Source organism: Callospermophilus lateralis, chromosome 13 (genome assembly GCF_048772815.1).
Source record: "Callospermophilus lateralis isolate mCalLat2 chromosome 13, mCalLat2.hap1, whole genome shotgun sequence".
Lineage (NCBI taxonomy): Eukaryota > Metazoa > Chordata > Mammalia > Rodentia > Sciuridae > Callospermophilus > Callospermophilus lateralis.
This window is the reverse complement of record NC_135317.1, coordinates 75,660,982-75,679,159: the sequence shown is the minus strand read 5'-3', so window position 1 is coordinate 75,679,159 and position 18,178 is coordinate 75,660,982. Positions and strand designations below refer to the sequence as shown.

The 18,178-nt window shown below is 49.2% G+C and overlaps 1 protein-coding gene across 1 annotated transcript in view; it reads left to right on the top strand.

Moving 5' to 3' along the window:
- The window catches only part of Rassf5 (Ras association domain family member 5), a 67,874-nt gene that overhangs the window by 9,160 nt on the left and 40,536 nt on the right, over positions 1–18,178 (top strand). The window contains exon 2 of the mRNA XM_076831393.1: positions 17,877–17,998. Within this exon, the coding sequence (XP_076687508.1) occupies positions 17,877–17,998 (122 nt within the window). The remainder of the gene's footprint in view (positions 1–17,876; positions 17,999–18,178) is intronic.

Sequence of the window (18,178 nt, the reverse complement as noted above, 5' to 3'; positions counted from 1 at the left end):
AGTCCCAATGGGGCATTCAGGAGGGATTCCCCCCATTGCTCATATTTAAAAGTCCCCCCCAAGCACATGTGCTCTTCTCTCTGAGGCCTACTGAGAAAAGAACCCGGGGCAGCCAGGAATTCCTGGACCCTCATGGAGATCTCAGGGAACCTTGGCTTTTACCCCTGGCTTGATGGACTCTTTTAGGATCTGGACTCATTTACGATGCTTTTCTAATGTGAAGGCTGCTCGATAAACTAAAGCCGCCCACTCCTATAGGTATCCTGCTCTCCCCGAGAAAGCATTAGGGAGAAGAAAACAGTGTCCAGGCCTGAGCAAGGGTGGCATATTAAATAAATGACCTGTAACCTGTAAACATTGTGACATTATTGCTACTGCACCAAGTGCTGAGCAATATAATACCCATAGGGTGGGTGATCTAGATGGGGACCTCCTGGTCAGATTTCTCTGAGAAGGCCAGGTGACCCAGGAGCCTCGTTGGGGGATCAGAGTGCAGCTTAGGTTTGTTCTACCGATATTCTCTTCTGAGGATGTTGGCCTTTGGGATAGGATGCCCTTCAGTGTTCTCTTTGACCTTGGGGAAAATGACAGCACAGGGAGCTGAGCCAGAGGTTGGTGGCTGCATGGGGAACACTGTGGCTCACATCTGAACTCAGAAGTGCTAGCTCCCTGGACCTGACACTAGGTGACCAGAGCACAGATGTGTACATGAACCTTCCACCAGGATTCTATGAGTGTGCAAGTCCTCCGAGATTTGTGTCCTTTGTGTCCCTCCTTCATTGGCTGTTTGTAGGTGGAGCCTGGGATCTCTGAGCAGCCTGGGAGCTGGCACCCGTCTCCAGTGGCCTTCTGAAAGGCTCTGCTGCTTGTCGTGTGCCTGTGCTCTGTCTTGTCCTGGGCAGTGGACTTTTCCTCTAATGCTTGACCTCTTCTGGGTCAGAGTGAAGGGAAACCCTGTAAGCATCATTTTAGGACAAGAGTTTGACACTTTTTCCTTTTTTTTTTTGTGAGAGACTATTCTTTTCTCCTTTTGTGTCCTCCCCTCCTGAAGTCCTTAGGGTCACATCCTTGTGCATGTCAACTCCTCTGGGCTCAGGTATCTGATCTCAGATGAATGATCTGACGCTCTCAAAGCCTCATGGCCTCCTTGTGGGCCCTTCCCCCTTTGGATGAGCATGGGAGGACATGAGTTAACCCCAGGTGGTCCCTTAGGAGTCCAGATAGCTGGTGAAGCATTATTAATCCACCAACCCCCAAAGAAATCCATTAACGAGCTCCTGGGCCAGGCACGTGGTGTGAAGTAACCGATCACTTCTGTCATCCGTTGAAACTTTGGAGACATTGATTTTCAGACTCAGGCGCGACTGAGAAGTGAGGCTCGGGCAGGCTCTTTCCTGCAGCCTGTTTGGTGGGGGAATTTTTATCTTATCAAGTTAAAAGCCCCAGAAATAGAAAGTTTTCCATTGGGGGAGGTGGAGGGAAGGAGGCAGCATTGGTCAGTCTGTGCTGGTGCAGGAGCCTGCAGTCCCAGGTGCCTGTCCAGGTCACATGAAGCCCAGAGTCCTCCCCGGGGTCCGGGACTCTCCCACTGGGCACCCAACTCTGACGCCAGACCTAGAGAAGAGCTATTGATCTGCAGACCAGATGACTGAGGGCCAGGATGAGGAGGCAGCCGCTGCCTGCTTCGGTCGGGTCACTGTGCGCCTCCAGCGGCTCTTCTGCAGGCTCCCGAAGAAGAGCTTCTCACTGTCAGAGAAGCTCCAGGTCCTGCAGAGGTTCGAGGCCCGGCGGGCTCCAGGTAGGTCCTGGCTGCTCCAGCTAGCAGTCTGCAGGGGTGCTTGGGCTCCCAGGCTTCTGCCTAGTAGCTTTTCTCACAGGAAAGGAGTGCAGGGTCCTCCAGGCAGCCTGGTATTGATGCTGAGTACCGCACCACGCCTTGCCCTCCTGACTCTCTTGGGACCAGGACACCAGTACTGGCCCTTGGCTGGCTTAGAGTGAGCAGGCAGACTGGAAGGGCACAGTCAGAAGCCTTGGATTGGCCATGAATTTTAACAACCTTTTCTGAGGTGGGAATTAGGACTAAGCGGTCATCGTAATTAGGGTCCCCAGGCTGATGGAATCTGGGTACCTTGGAAGGCCACTGTTTTCCATTCTACTCATCCTGTGGCTCAGAGAGGAGTCAGACTTTGCCAGGTTGCTGCGTCAGCCTGCCCAGGACTTGAAGGCAGTGACATTTCCTAAGCAAAACTTCCTCACCTGTGTGGTTTGTGGAGGTGCTAGCGTGGCTCTGGCTGGCTGGTGGCTGATGGGTGGAAGAGCTCACAAGAATCCCGGCCTCAGGCACTGGTTTCCTTCTCTAAGCACTAATTAGGCTGAGAATGGTCCCTACCTGGGAAAGGATAACCGGGCCTGGCACAGGGATGAGTAGCAAGACAGGTTATCTCTGTATCTTCCACTCTCCCTCTGTCCTTTTTCCTGAGGCCTACAAAACCCTGTTGGTGGCAGCACCGGGACTGGGGTTCCAGGCGCCTGCCCTCCAGCCTTGGGTTCTTTCTGCTGTATCATGGTGTTTCCCGCCTCTTCTGTTTCTCTAGCACTGTCTGCTAAAGACTCAAAACATTCATATTTGTTTGTCTTTAATACCTTTCACTTCTCCAGATCCATGTATGGCAGGAATAGCAAACAGGTTATTCTGTTTAATAGATGAGGCAGCATAGAAAAGTAGGGCCTCTTGTCAAAGATTGTTGCCATACAACCAGGCCCCAAACCCTTTGCAACTGGATCTGCTCACTGTAGCAACCTTAACTGCTTCTCCTTGCTGGTTGGAAGTCTTTGGAGTGCATAAGCTTTCCTACCAGTTTCCTACCCCACTTGTCTCTACGCCATTCTCATATACATTCAGGAATAGGTGGGGTTCCAGCTGGGTCACAACACTAAGTCTTAGGGGTGGAACCAAAATGAAATGTCATCACTGAGCTAAGTTTCTGGAGGCAGTGTTTAAAAGGGCAATCGAATTTTGACAATGAAAGATATATTTCTGATGAAGGCTTTACCACTTGAGAAGGGAGAATTTTAATTCAACTAGACCAGTCCCCATTTGGGGGCAAATATTCTTTATCCAGTCTGAATAACTTGTCCTCATCAATAGCCTCTACCTACTGTGACCCTCACTAGGAAGAGACTTGGTTACTGAGTTTCTCAATTTAAATTTAAATACTCTGTAGTGGGTTCATGTTCATCCTCTCTTTCTCTTTCTCTCCCCAACCCCTTCTCTAAGAATTATTATTATTCTATTCTGTAATTACTATTATTCTAGATCTATTATTCAACAGATCATTTCCTTGCCTCTTTGCTCTTCAGCCCAATGAGTTATAGGTTTAATAAAATCAATCTGACCTGGAGTGGCAGCCTTAAGTTAAGGGCAAATACTGCTCTGCCGATATGATGTGCTGGCTTGTGAGAGCGGTTGAACTTCACTGATGCAAGGAGAGGGAATAAGACGGTAGGCTCAAAGATGACGGAGCAGTGGACTTCTGACATGACTCCACCTCCTGCACAGGACTCCATGAGCAACCGGGGTGTGGCATTTAAGAAAATGGACAAGGAACCAGGCCCCCTTGAGTACAGATCCTGGAGTTATCAGTTTCTGGCCTTTCAGGTCCCCCTTGTAGAGATTCACTTCACTGAGCTTTGTAATTTCCATGTAATGGAAAGGAACAAAGTGGTGTTGGGTAGGTTAAATGTGACTTTGGAGGTAAACATCTGATGTGATGCCCAGCACCCCGCTGGCCCGTCATTGGGCTCTTCCAGTATTGAGTGCTCCCAGGTAGACTTGTAGTGACTGTTCCCCCAATGGACAAGCCTCCAACATGGCTGTCTGTTCTTCCTTCACCCCTGGTCCAAAGTGGGCTGCCTGCATCTCAGGAGAAGATGTAGGACTTGAAGATTATCCAGGCAAAAGTGGAGGAGGGACATGAAACTCCTAAACACCTTCTCTGGAAAAATTCCTGTCATTGAGTTTACCACACCACATAATTAACAGGCAAAGCCAGATTAGCCCACCGGGTGTCATTAGGAGCTAAAACAAGCATGTCACCAAGGAGCACGTCATATATCATTCTAAAAGGCTGCTAAGGGGTCAGCGAAAAACAGGCCTAGGTCTCTCCAGAAGTCTCCAGGGGTCCTGGCTGCAGAGATGCAGCTGTGAGGAAGGCTTTGTGTGTCTCTGGCACAGAGAGCTGGCCACAGACGTCATCTATTTACTTTTCTCTCACTGCGAAAAATCTGCCTCACCTGGTTGGCAGTTGGCACTTTGAATGGCTGCAAGTGACATCAAAGCAGGTGGGAAAACCAGTTGGATGCAGTAAACTAGTCGTCTCTTGAACTGAACCCGTCTGCCTCTGTGACCTTCTGGCACTCAGACCACACATACCTGTGTGCACGCACCTGTGTGTGCATTCATATCTGCACATCTGCCACCCTGCACTCAGCATCTGCCCAGGCCTGCGTGGCTGTCCATATCTTTAGGGTCTGTGGGACACTACCAAACATGTACTTCAGGTTACTGAGAAGTGAGGCTGCCTTTTGCCCCTTCTGCTTTAAAAGAAAAAAAAAAAAGCAAACCCCCAAAAACTCCCATAACTACTCTTTCCATCTTTCCATACATGCCTCTCACTACTAGAACCCAGGCCCTTCTCTACCAGCTACTCAGGAACCCCTTCTATCTTCTCAGGGTCCCCAGGGATGGGTGGAGAGGACCAGAGCTGGGTTGGGGACCTCTGCTGCTTTATCTCTCGTACACCCAGAGTGACACATGCCTAGAGCAGGGGAGGCCCCTCCAGACCAGGCTGAGGTCGAAAGGGTATCTGTCAGCTCTGTGCTAGCTTTGGACACTGTGGGCTTGTCACTATTTATTAAATTCCCTTACACCTAGCTGTCTACTATGGTTCAAAAATTTTTTTTTTTTTAATTTCCTTGAGGTGCTCTGGCAATAGGATCTCTGTTTTTCTTGTGACAATCAAAGCAGGTTATATTGTTTTGAACTCTTTGTCTCTATAGAACCCTTTCAAACACTTCTTCCTGTAACACCAAATCATACAGCTGGTTGTTTCTGCTGCCAGCCTGGCCTAGGGTAGGCCCTCAGTAAATGCATGCACGCACAAATGAAAATCTGGACAGGAACTAGGTAGATGTGGAAAGACAGGAGACAAAATCATGTAGAAAACTTAATGCTCTGAGGATGTGTGTCCTGATGGGTGCGCACTTGAACTGCCCTGTTCCGAAAGTGTGCTGTGTCACTACATTTCTAGCTGCATGTCTATGTCCTAAATATGACTTTGACCTTTTCAGAGTGTCAGAGGGTCCAGATGACAAATCTCTCCAATCATTTGCATATTTGGTTTGCTCACCAGGGCCCCTTACCTCAAACCATTTACTTTGACTATTCTTCTCCAAATCCACCATTTCTAGCCATTCTTGGCCAAGGAGGGATTCTCAGGGATGCTCTGTGACACGAGGGCCTGCAGACCTGGCAGACCTGCCCACCTCACCCTGTCCCCTCCACATTCTCCTCCTCATCGCTGTCATCAACAACTATACTGCATGAGGCCCTATCATAGAGCAGGCACATACAGTGTCATTAGGAAACATATTGTGTTTAAAAAACATACGTATGCTCCGAAATAGAGTCAACCAAAAGATGAATTAAAGTAAAAAGTTTAGCTGTTTTAACAGGACTGAATTCATCTAAAAATATAGCTGATTTTATTTTATTTTGGTGCTGAGGACTGAACCCAGAGTGTCCTACCACTGAGCAAAGTCCCCACCCCTAAAAGTAAAGCAAATCTTGACAGCTATGGCATTATAGTTGAAACTACATAAAATGATATAAATGTTGGAAATATCAAAAATAGAGGGAAAAAGTCTGGGGGATTGGTATGGAAGAGATGGGAAGGAGTGGTCCAGGATTGTCAGCAGGGCATCAGTTAATCCTGTTCTCTGAAACTGAAGCATGAGTTGCTAAAACTGACACAATGCTGTTCAATTTCCTTATGATTTTGTAAAATATACACAGGGCAATATAGGAGGCATGCTTCAGGGTACAGAGCCCCAAAGAGTGAAGTGGTATGGAACCAGCCAAGGGAATAAGATGCCCTGTGGTCAGATCCTGGTCCCCAAGTCACCAGGCACACAGTGAGCACTGCCTGCCCCTCCACTGCCTTCCTGAATGATCTGTCTGAACTCGTTGTGAACTGTCCTGTCTCCCTCCCCAAACAACCCGCTCCATGCACCCAGCCTGGCCTGGCCACAGCGCCTGCCTCTGCTGGTATTGCCAGCCTGGGGACCTGTGGTCGTGTTGGAAATGGATGATTAATATGCTGCCTGAGAGGCGCACCCACCCACACCCACCCACGTGGGGCAGGGTTATGCCTCTGCAGGCCCGCCTGGGCGCCCAACTTCTGCCAGGCCAGCTGGGTATGTCTGGGAGGAGGGGTACAGAAGACACCCAGCCTGCTTGAGAATGTGACAAGAGGCCCATCTTGGGGAATTAGAAACTGAGATATTAGATGTAGGGACCAGCATGGCAGGGAGTTTTGATATCTGCTTTAATATCTGCTGAGTAACAACGCAGCAGATTTTTGCCCTTGGTTCACCCAGTCTCCACCCCACCTCTCCAGCACTTTCCCTCCCCAACCCAACCTGGAGGACCAGCTTCAGTGGGTCCCACCCAGCCCAACCCTCTGTTTTACATGGGAGCTGAATGTCAGATCCAAAGTTGACCACATTCAGGTGTATACCCTGGCTTTTCCCAGAGTCAGCAGCCCCTGCCCAGCCAGCTGCCCGCCTGCCTATAGGAGGGACAGCAATCTCTGACCTAAGAGTTCTAGGTCTCTTGTCTTACTGTTACATTGACCTTTCCTGTTGGCTCCTGGCTCTCTCCCTGGCATATTCTCTGTGTGTGTGTTGGAATTGAAGTCAGGGTTTCATAGTGGGAAGGGACAGTTTTGTGCCTTTAGGTCCTCTGGGCTAGTGCAGGGGTTGCTGAGAGCCTTCAAGGGTGGTCTGTCTTTTGAAACAAGGAGCTATAGTATAGGGTCTCAAGAGGGCTGGGGTTCAGACTCCTTCCTGGAAATATTAAGATGCAGATGTCCTGAGCTGGCTGCCCGACCCCAGGACTTTCCATTCCCTAGCTGCTGGCCTCCTAACTAGGAATTTAGCCAGGAGTATGGAAAACGTGTAGGTCATGTTGGTTTTGGCAGGGGCTACAGACCTCTGAGCTTGGTAATCACAGTCTCTCCACAACCCACCAACTTGACCTGTCTTCCATCCCCCCTGCCCGGTTCCTCTGGACCCACCCCAGGCAGAACTTAGAGGGAGGCATGTGGGAGGAGCATAGGTGAGCTGGCCAGTTGTAGGATTCAGAATACCTTAATCCAGTAGAAGAGAACCTGAAAATCAAGGGGTTTTTACTGGCATCAGATGCTGAGTCAGCTGGAAATCAGGTATCCAGACTCAGGAGTTTTGAAAAGGCAGTTGCCTTTTATCGAGTACTTACTAAGTGCCAGCCACTGCACCATTAGATGCTTTATATACATTCTCTCTAATTTGGCAATTATTTGCCCACAAGTAAGATATTGTTAATCATAGTTCGCAGACGAGGAAATTAAGACCAAATAAATTCCATATTTAAGCAAGGTGAATTGCCTATGTCTCTCGTGTCCAATTAGAGGCAGGGCTCAGGTTCAAATCCAGGCCCCTGTCATTCCATAGGCCAGATTCTTTCCATTACCCCACCCCAGATTGAGTGTTCCATCCCTTGCACCTGTTCTCAAAGACCTCTAACATACACGTCAAGCAGTGATGGAGGATTTCTGATTTACAGCTGATGAGTTGGTGCACTTTAATGCAAATCTGTGGGGCAGCTGGTGCTGGGAACCCCAAGTCTATTCTAATGTCTTGGAGAGCAGGATTGCAGAGGGTGGGTGTGCTCAAGTGGGGGAGACCAAGATCCAGCTTCTTTCTGGTGCTGGACCTTGGTCAAAGAAATGGCTTCTCTGTTGTAGGTGCCCTGGGAGCTCAGGATGAGAACCTCTGGCTACTGCCTCTGTAGTTTAGAGTCTCCCAGAGGTGGCGTTCCAGAGGCAGAAGGGTCCTGGAGGACTGGTCTTGGAGGCCAGTCTAGGACAGGCAGACAGGACGGTGGTTCAGAAACTCCCAGGTCCTGGCAGCCTCCAGAGCTGGCTTAACTGGGAGGTTCTATTCAGGTATGAACTGGCCCTTCCCAAACCCTCCAAGGACAGGGTGGGAACCTGGGGAGGGACACTTTCTCTGTTACTTCTGGGCAGTGGAAAAAGCTCTCCTAGCTCAAAACCCTCCAACACAGGTTCTTTCTGGTCTCAGGCCATCTAACCCCATCCCCACAGAAGCCCATTCGTAGCCTCCAGCAGTGCAGTATAGGGGGTCTAGGACCAAGTTGGGGAACAGCTCTGAGGAATGGACCTTTGAATGAGAAAACGGCTACTGAGAAGCAGCCAGGTATGATGGATTTCCACACCCAACCCTGCCACTTGCTAGCTGTAAAACTGTCAGTGTGTTACTTAAACTCTTCAAGTCTCAATTTTCTCATCCTTAAAACAGGGATAGACAAAGGAGTTGAAACATATCCACACAAAAACCTGCACACAGATGCTTGCAGCAGTTTTGTTTAGAACTGTCAAAATGTGGAAGCAGCCAGGATGTCCTCCATTAGGTGAGAAGATAAAACAAAACAAAACAAACAAACAACAACAACAACAACAAAAACAACCCTGGTACATCCAGATAATGGAATATTATGCATCAATAAAAGGAGACGAGCTATCAAATCATAAAGAAAGGCCGGAGCCAGGCACAGTGGCACATACCTGTAATCCCAGCGACTCGGAGGCTAAAGCAGGAGGATCACAAGTTCAAAGCCAGTCTCAGCAAAAGTGAAGCACCAAGCAACTCAGTGAGACGCTGTCTCGAAATAAAATACAAAATAGGGATGGGGGGTGTGGCTCAGTGGTTGAGTGCCCCTGAGTTCAATCTCTGATACCCTCCCCACCAAAAATAAATAAAATCAAGAAAGGAAACTTAAATCCAGGGGATTAGCAAGCATGGTGGAATGTGACAGATATCATTACCCAACGTACATGTATGAAGACACGAATTGGGTGTCAACATACTTTATATACAGAGATATGAAACAATGTGGTATATATGTGTAATAAGAATTATAATTGCATTCTGTTGTCATTTTAAAAAAATCAATAAAAAATAAGAATAAAAAAAATCCACATTTCTCAGTGAAAAAGCCAACCTGAAAAAGCTCTCTACAGTATGATTCCAACTATACGATGTTCCAGCAAAGGCAAAATTATGGAAACAGTTAAGGATAAGCCTATGCCAGGGGGTGGGGTAGAGAGGGATGAGCAGGGCGAGCAGGTATATTTAGGGAAGTGCAACTCCTCTGTATGTACTATCAGAGCGCATGCATGTCCGGGTTCAGAGAACGTACAGCACAAAGAGTGAACCCAAATGTAAACTGTGGGGCTGAGGTTGTGGCTCAGTGGCAGAGTGCTTGCCTTGCATGTGTGAGGCACTGGGTTCTATGCTCAGCACCATATAAAAATAAATAAATAAAATAAAGGTACTGTGTCCATCAAAAACTGAAAGTATTTTTTAAAAGGTTCTTTCCCAAATGTAAAATGTGCTCAGGTGAGAATGGTGTGTCCCTGTGGGATCATCCACTGTGACATATGCACCACCCCAGTGCAGGATGTTGGTAATGCAGAGGCTATGTATGTGCAGGGGCTGAGATTATAAAGAAATTGTGGACCAGGCGCAGTGGTGCATTCCTGTAATACCAGTGGCTTGGACTTGAGGCAGGAGGATTACAAACCTCAGCAATTTAGCAAGGCCCTAAGTAACCTATTGAGACCCTGGACTAGGGAGGCTGAGGTTGGAGGATCATGAGTTCAAAGCCAGCCTCATCAACTTAGTGAGGCCTTAAGCAACCTATCGAGACCCTGTCTTAAAAAATAAAAAGGGCTGGGGATGTGGCTTAGTGGTTAATCCCCCAGGTTCAATCCTCAGTACCCAAAACAAAAGAAAGAAGTCAAAAATCAAAATAACAAAGAAAGCAAGAAATAAGGAAAAACACTCAAAATCCCATTCTCACCCTTAGAGCAAGCACATAACCTTTTTTCCAGATACCTATGTGCATAATGTAGATATGAGTACATGTGTATTTTATACAATTAAGTCATAAAACAACATTTTTCCTCTTTCAGTGTATAGTGTGGTCATATTCCCATGTGGACCAATGTTGATCTGCTTTGTTTTATATAATAGCTATATAGTATTTCATTGAAAACCATATCATAGATGTACACTAGTCCCCTGTAGGTGGCTATGGGGATATTTCTGGCATTTTGCTATCATAAACAATGATGCGATGAACATTTTAGTGAAGAAATATTTAGACCCTAGTAAATATGCACTCAGGACAGATCCCTGCAGGAAGCTGGTGCCACTAGTAAGGCACTGCCTGACACTTCTCCACCTCCTCTTTAATGCTGGGCATGGTCAACTTTGCTTAGCAGTTTTCTTTCCCTAAACTTGAGCAAGATTTTTGAATTTCAAATGTCAAAGGAGGATGAGCCAGAAGGAGGGGAGGAAGGAAGTTGCAGAGGGCCGCAGAGGGACCTCTCCAAGGTAAAGAGGGTTATTTCTTCCCTGTCTCCAGGTACACCTGGCACCTCCCCTCTCTAGGGAGCTGAAACCTGGGACTTGTGCCCAGACTAAGGACCAAGGTGCGGTGGGAGGTGAGAGGAAGGGTTAGGTCCTGTTGCACCAGGACTCAGTACAAGTCTGTGGGAGATCCCAGGCCCCGATGGATTGTGCCCAGCAGGCCTCAGATGCCTGGCACCCTGACTACTGGCCAGACTAAAACTTGGATTTTAGCTAGTTAATAAGAATAGCTGGGTGTGGTGGTGCACACCTGTAGTCCCAGCGACTAGGGCAGCTGAAGTTGGAGGATCACGAGTTCAAAGCCAGCCTCAGCAACTTAGCCCTAAGTAATTCAGGGAGACCCTGTCTCCAAATAAAATATAAAAAGGGCTAGGGATGTGGCTCAGTGTGAAGTGCTTCTGGGTTCAATCACCAGTACCAAAACAACAACAACAACAAAAACCAACTAGCCAATATTTATTGAACCTTTAGTGTGTATCCCGGGTTGCATTGTTGTTTACATAATTGTCTCGTTTAATTTTCTCAGCAACCCCACAAAGTAGGTACTGCTATCACCTCCACTTAATGGATAAGTAAGAGTTAGGACACAAGTCTAGTGTCAGATCACACTTTGGTTTCTCCACTTCAACCAAAGCTGAAACACTGGGCCTCCCATGATTCACTCAAGCAATTCATATACAGCCCCTTTTGAATGCTTAACAGTGAGTGTGCTTCTCCTACCCTGGGCAGGGGCCGGAGAAAAGGGTTGCGGACAGGGTGGAATGCAGGAATGGAGCCATGGAGGATTGAGGGGCCGTGTGCTTATAAAGGGAACTACTGGGTCAGCTGGAGAGGGTCTGAGGTCCAAGGGACGATCTTGGGGCAGCTAGAGAGGGATTTTCCTGGCAGGGGAGCAGGCAGGGCAGAGGCTATAGGGTGATGGTCAAGGGCCGCATGGGGTGGAGCAGACCTGGGACAGCTTGGGCCAGGTGGGGAGCAAAGGGTGATGGAACCTCTGGGTGTTACAGAAGCCGCCATAGCTGGTCCAGCTCAGAGGCCCAGGGGAGTGATCCCCAGTGAAAGAACGGGGGATTCTCAGAGCAATGTCTCCAATGCCAGTGAGAAGACTGGAGACAGGCACCACTGACCAGGACTGTCCCAAGAGGATCAGGACAACACTTATTTTTAAAAACTTCTATAAGTTATAATTATCCAATGCATATTATTTTTTTCCAGTTTTCCCTGTAGTACTTAACACATTATTTTCAAACTAAAAACTGTTTGTATGCTTATTTTGGAAGTCGCTGCTGGGGGAAGATTGGTGAGACTATAGGTTCCACACCAGGAGCTTGGTGGGATGGGATGGGAAACCCATATAGCAGAGTAGAGGAAGGGAGGGGGAAAGTAACTATTAACAGGGGACCTCCACATTCTATGCCTTTTATGCACCTCTCGACATCAAGAACCCCCTTTCATCCTCAGGGTAGCCCTGTGAACTGATTATTATGATTCCCATTTTATAGTGGAGAAAATTATGCTCAGAGAAGTTTAGCAATTTCCCCAATGTCACAGAGCTGATTGAGTGGAGAGACTGGAGGCCAGGACTTCCCCAAAGTCTATTATACCATAGCTCAGTCCAGGTCCTGAAAAAGAGTGGGGAAGGGGATGGGGGTCAGCTCTGTTCAAAGGTTGACCTTCTCCCAGAAGGCTGTGGGTGCCTGGAGAGTGGGCAGAAGTTCCTGGATTCACAGGCTGTCTGTTTCCCCTCACCTTCAGAATGCTCTTTGTCCATGCAGGGTGAGAAGCTGCTGTTCCCTGACCTGGGAGTGACAGCAGGGGATATGGGCTCCTGGTAACCAGGCTCTGCATCCATCGCGAATGGGCCTTAGGGGTTTCTTCTCAATGGTGTCCCTCTGGGTCAGAAAATTAGCCATTTGGATCACAGAATCACATGGTGGTGTATGTGCCTAGCATGATCCATGCATTTGGTGCTGGAATAGGCCAGAAACTAACTTTGGCAGCTCTGAGGATTTGGGGGAGGCTGCAGTGTCTGCATTTTGGAAAAACAGTCCCCGAGTCCATAGTCCCACCTGCTGGCTTCAGCTCCTCCGGGTTGAAGTGGGAGAAGTAATTGCCGTCCCTGAGCACAGTTTGCCATGGCCTGTGAGCCTGACCCTGTCCTTTATGGTGGTGGCCTTGGTGTTTAAAACTAGAAGCAGAGCCCTTGGGGAAAGTCAGGTGGTGGTCATCTTGGCTTCAGCCCAGCATTCCCGGGTCCCCTGGCCCCGCCAGTCCACGGCTGATCTCTGGAGAAGGTATCCATGGCAGCCCCTCTCTGTTTGGGCCTAAGGGCTCTGAGTTCCCAGTGTGGCCCGGAGTCTGCCTCATGAATTGATCTGTGCTCCCTGCAAAAAGACATATTTAAGTCCTAAACCCCAGTACCTCAGGAGGGGACATTATTTGGAAGTAGGGAGGTTGCAGGTGTCATTGTTTGAGGTAATACTGGAGTGGGGTGGTACCCTGATCCAATATGACTTGCGTTCCTACAAGGAGACGGACTGGGTGAAGACGCGGGTGGGATTTGGAGGTGCTGAGCTCCAGGCCAAGGATGCCAAACTGCCTGCAAAAGATCAGAAGCCAGGAAGAGGCAAAGGAGGATCCTCTACGTATTTGGGAGGGAGCATGGCCCTCCAGCAACTTGGGTTTGGACTTCTAGCCTCCAGAACAGGGAGACGAGAAGTTGTTTTGAGCCACCCAGTTCATGGTTCTTTGTCCTGGTGGAGTTGGAAATGAATGTCGCCTGGGCCCTGAGGGAGGGGCCTCTATCCTGGATCAGACCATGATGGCTTCCTTGGGAGAGAGGCCTCTATTGTGGTTTGTCCCCATCATTTCTCCTCACATTCACCTTCTATTTCCATAGGCCCCTCTTCTCAACCTGGAAGTGTGTTAATTTTCCTTAAAATATCCCCTGGGAATGGGGACAGGAGCTGTAACTGGAAGGAAAGCTGTAAAGAAGGGGAGGGATAATTCTGTCGTATAGGTGGCAATACTAAAGAAATGTCATTTTTCCTTAAAAAAAAAAAAAAAAAAAACAACTACATTTAGAGCCCAGGAGTATTGGCGCCTAAACTTTTGCTGCCTCTTCTTGGTGAGACCCTTGTCCCAACCATTTAGTGACATCAGAGCCCACCTGCTCTTGGCCCCTGTGAGGAGGACATCTGTGGTACCTATAATTAGATCCCTTGTTTCTGCTCCCCAGAGCCTCCTGGGCCCCCACCTTCCTAGGGTGCTGTGTCCCCAAGTGTCTGTCCAAACAACCTTCCCAGACCCTGGTGCCGTGGTCAGGTCCTTGCTTTGGGCTGTAGCACTCATTGGTTGTATATTACGGTGGGGTCCCATCTGCCCAGCCAGCTAGCTCCCCAGGGGTTGTCTCACTCATCCTTACCCTCGGACCAGCAGGGCACATGGACGCCTGAGCTCAGCCCACGGATGCTGTAGCCTGAGATGATGGTGCTGGCCGTGCAGAGAGGGCCTATGTGGCCCTATTCCACCCAGGGTCCCTCTCTCTTCTCTTGTCCAGATTGAACACTCACTGAAAGCTGAGGAGGAAGTTGGGATACCAAGGCAGGGGCCAGTGGGGCAGCCCCTGTGTCTAGCTGCCTGAGAGAAGGATGGTCTGTGGGGGTGGAGCACACAGTCATGGGGACATAGCCCTGTCTATGGATGCCGTGGGTTTCCCCACTCGCAGGACACAGGCTGCCGGAGAAGGGCATGCGGCTCTGACTTCATCCCTCTGGCCTCAAAGCCCTTGACTTGGCGTTTCCAGGGCCAGGCAGTACAAAGACGCACTTCAGTGGCTTTGCTGCAGCCTGTGATTATACGGTCTGATGGAACAAAGTCGTTAGTGCCTCCAAGTTCTTTTCCTCGACTTCCAAACCCTCCTCCTGGAGTTCTCTGTTCCCAGCTCCATCCAGCTCAGCGTCAGGCCTGTAAAGAGATCTTTCTGAGGTTTTGGTGCTCTGAGTGTGTGTATGACAGAGAGAGAGAGAGAGAAAGAGAGAGAGAGAGAGAAAGAGAGAGAGAGAGAGAGAGAGAGAGAGAGAGAGAGAGAGAAAGGGAGAAATGGGAATTGCAAGAGTGACCCGGGACACAGGCAGTCACAGGGTGCATATGTCAGCCACACAAGGCACTCAGAGGAGGAGACAAGAGCTTCCTACTTCCAAAAGCCTTGCCCAGGTGTGAGCTGCTGCGGGCTCTCGCTCACTGGGAAGCCAGGGAGCTCCAGTCCTTCCTCCACTTCCTTGTTCCCACTTCTTGGCATCCTTGGAGCATTCTTCATCCTTCAGAGCGTGACCAGGAGCCCTACAGGTGTGTTCCAGGGCCGGAACCTGGAACAATGCTGTCCTTTGTGGGCTCTGGCCTTAGGGTTATATTATCTAAAAAGTCTTGGTATTTCTGGGCACTGCAGGCAGAATAACTTGGCTGCATGTCCTTCTGTGCCCACCCCCATGAAGGGTTAGGCTGTTTCTGTGCAGAGCAGGAGATCTTCCACTGGGGGGATTCAGAAGTGCAGGTAGGGATGGTAAAGCCTCAGAGAACTGGCCACCTGATTCCATCTCCAGTTGAGAAAAGGGTCCTCTGTGGAGGAGAGTCAGGAAGGCCTAGATTCTTATGGGGTCTGAAGGAAAGGACATTGACAGACTTCATCTTGGTGCATGAGGGAGATGAGCAGTTGGGTTAGTCAACTTTTTGTCACTGTGACCAAAATACTGGACAAGAACAGCTTATAGGAAGAAAAGTTTACTTGAGGGCTCACGGTTTCAAGATTTCAGTCCACGGTTGGTCAAGCTCCATTGCTTGAAGCCTGAGGTGAGGCAGAAAATCATGGCAGAAGGATGTAGTAGAAGAAAACTGTTTAGCTCATGGCAGCTGAAAAGCAGAGAGAGAGAGAGAGAGAGAGAGAGAGAGAGAGAGAGAGGGAGGAGGGGGAGGCACCAGGGACAAAGTATAAAACTCAAAGGCACCCCCCGCAATGATGTACTTCTTCCAGCCACACCGTATCTGTCCTTTCAAATTATTAATCCATCAAATGGATTAATCCACTGAATTGGTTACAGCTCCCATAATATAGTCATTTTGACTCTGAACATTCCTGCATTAATGCATGAGCTTTTGAGGGGTGGAGCTGGCACCTCATATCTAACCCGTAACAGTGATAGAGCTTCTAAGTGACATCCCAGGAAAGTGGCCAGGAGCTTTAGACTATGGAGGAAGAAGGTTGCTGGTTGCTGGAATCCCTGAGTGTCCCCACATTTCCCAGGACACCCCCCTGCATTCCATACAAGGAATGTGGCCCAGATGCTCATCTTTGGGATGTAAGGGAACAGGGCAGCTGGGGGAGAGTGAGGGTCTCATCCTAGATTCCTCAACTGAATGGGCAAAAGAACAGCCACCACCCCTACCCCAAGGTAGAGTGTGCTATGGGTACTTCAAAAAGAGACCAAATGTGCAGAATTTTGGGAGCTTGTTAGAAGGCAGGAAAGAGTCTTGGGGTGCCTGATCCGTTCTCAACCAACAGTGATGTTATGGTTTGGATGTGAGATGTCCCCAAAAAATCTCACCTGTGAGACAATGTAAGAAAGTTCAGAGGAGAATGACTGGGTCATGAGAGTCTTAACCCAATCAGTGAATTAATTCCCTGATAGGGATGAGCTGAGTGGTAACTGAAGTGATAGTGTGTGGCTGGAGGAGGTGGGAATTGGAGGTGTGGCTTTAGGTATATATTTTGTATCCAGAAAGTGGAGTGTTTCTCTCTCTCTCTCTCTCTCCTTTCTGATCACCATGTGAGCTGCTTCCCTCTGCCACACTCTTCCACCATGATGCCCGCCTCACCTGGAGCCCCATGGAATGAAGCCAGCTGTCTGTGGATTGGGACCTCAGAAACTGTGGGCCCTCAAATAAACTCTTCCTCCTCTACAGTTGTTCTGGTCAGGTCTTTTAGTCGCAGCAGCAAAAAAAGCTATCTAAAACAGGTGACCCCCTAATCCTCAGGTTATCCAAGAAAATCCAGGCTGTTGTGTCCCCTGCCACAAAATCCACCCTCCCCAGCCATGCACCAGACTTCACCATCAGGAGGGAAATTCAAGAGAGACTCTGGCACTTGCATGGCTGGGCTGTCTGGCTGAGCTGTGCTAACTCCAGGATAGGCAGCTCTGACTGACGCACAGCCCTCTGTGGGCGCTACACATCAGATCTGAGCATTTTGCCTGGGAGACAACCTGTATTGCTTTTTTCTGATTCCACTCTTTCCTTTCCCCCACCTTCTCCCCGTCCCTCCCTCCCCTGGCTGAGTCTCGCTGTCTCCTGGCCCCTTTGACTTCATATCTCTTCTACCAAAGAGGTTCCAGAGGGAGCCCTTGAGGAAGCTGGAAAATATCAGCAGCCCAGGCTCTCCCCTGTGAGTTGTCACTGGGTACTTCACTTAACCTCTGGGCCTGTTTCCCTGTCTCTAAGGGAGTTCCCAAGGCTCTTTTCAACTCTGGCCATTAAGTTACTGCTTCCATGGAAGTGAACATGGTCCATGGAACGTGTGATTTTCCCCCAATTTTGGTTTTTATTGATAGCATCTCAACTGGGTTAGAGTGGCCACCCCAGCACTTCTGGACTGGGCAGGGTCTGATGAAAATGGCTTTGTCTCTGGAAGCATCTTCAGACATATCCTCCTCTATACCTGTGCACAGTCTCGTGCCACAGACAGGTCCACTAAATCCATAGATTCCAGACTGGCCAAATGAAGTCCAGCAACCTTGAGCTCTTCCCAGGGATCTGTGGCCCCTGGTGACCAGTCTGGAACCAGAAGGTCTGATCATGAGGAAGTCCCAAGGCCCCAACAGTAACAATTACAGGGTCACACAAAGTATGGCAGGTGAGAGCAGTCTGTACAGGTGTAAAGCACTTAACTGCCATGGAACAGAACTTCATCTTCACCTGCCTCCCGCCCGCCACTGCCCTCTTGCACTGTCCTTCCGCTGGGAAATAAATGTGATCGCCCAGGTTATTTCTCTGGACAGAAGTAGTAGAGATGCTGCCCAGTGCCTGATGCCTCTTTGGTTCTTTCCCTCCAGACTGTAAATTCACCTGTCACCCGGAGTGCCGCAGCCTGATCCAACTGGACTGCAGTGAGCAGCAGGGCCCAGCCCGGAACAGACCCTCTCCAGAAAGCACCCTCGCCCCAACCTTTGGCCAGGTAGGCAGCAAAGCTCAAGAGCCCAGTTGGAGCAGCCTCTGCAGGTGCCTGGGCTCTGCTTCCTCTCCCGGAAGCTCTGGCGAGCAGGCTCCAGTATTCCATGTGTGCTGGATGTTGGGTCCCCTTCTGGCCACATGGAAGCGTAGACACTCCCTTTCCAAGTGACAAGGGGCAGCAGTC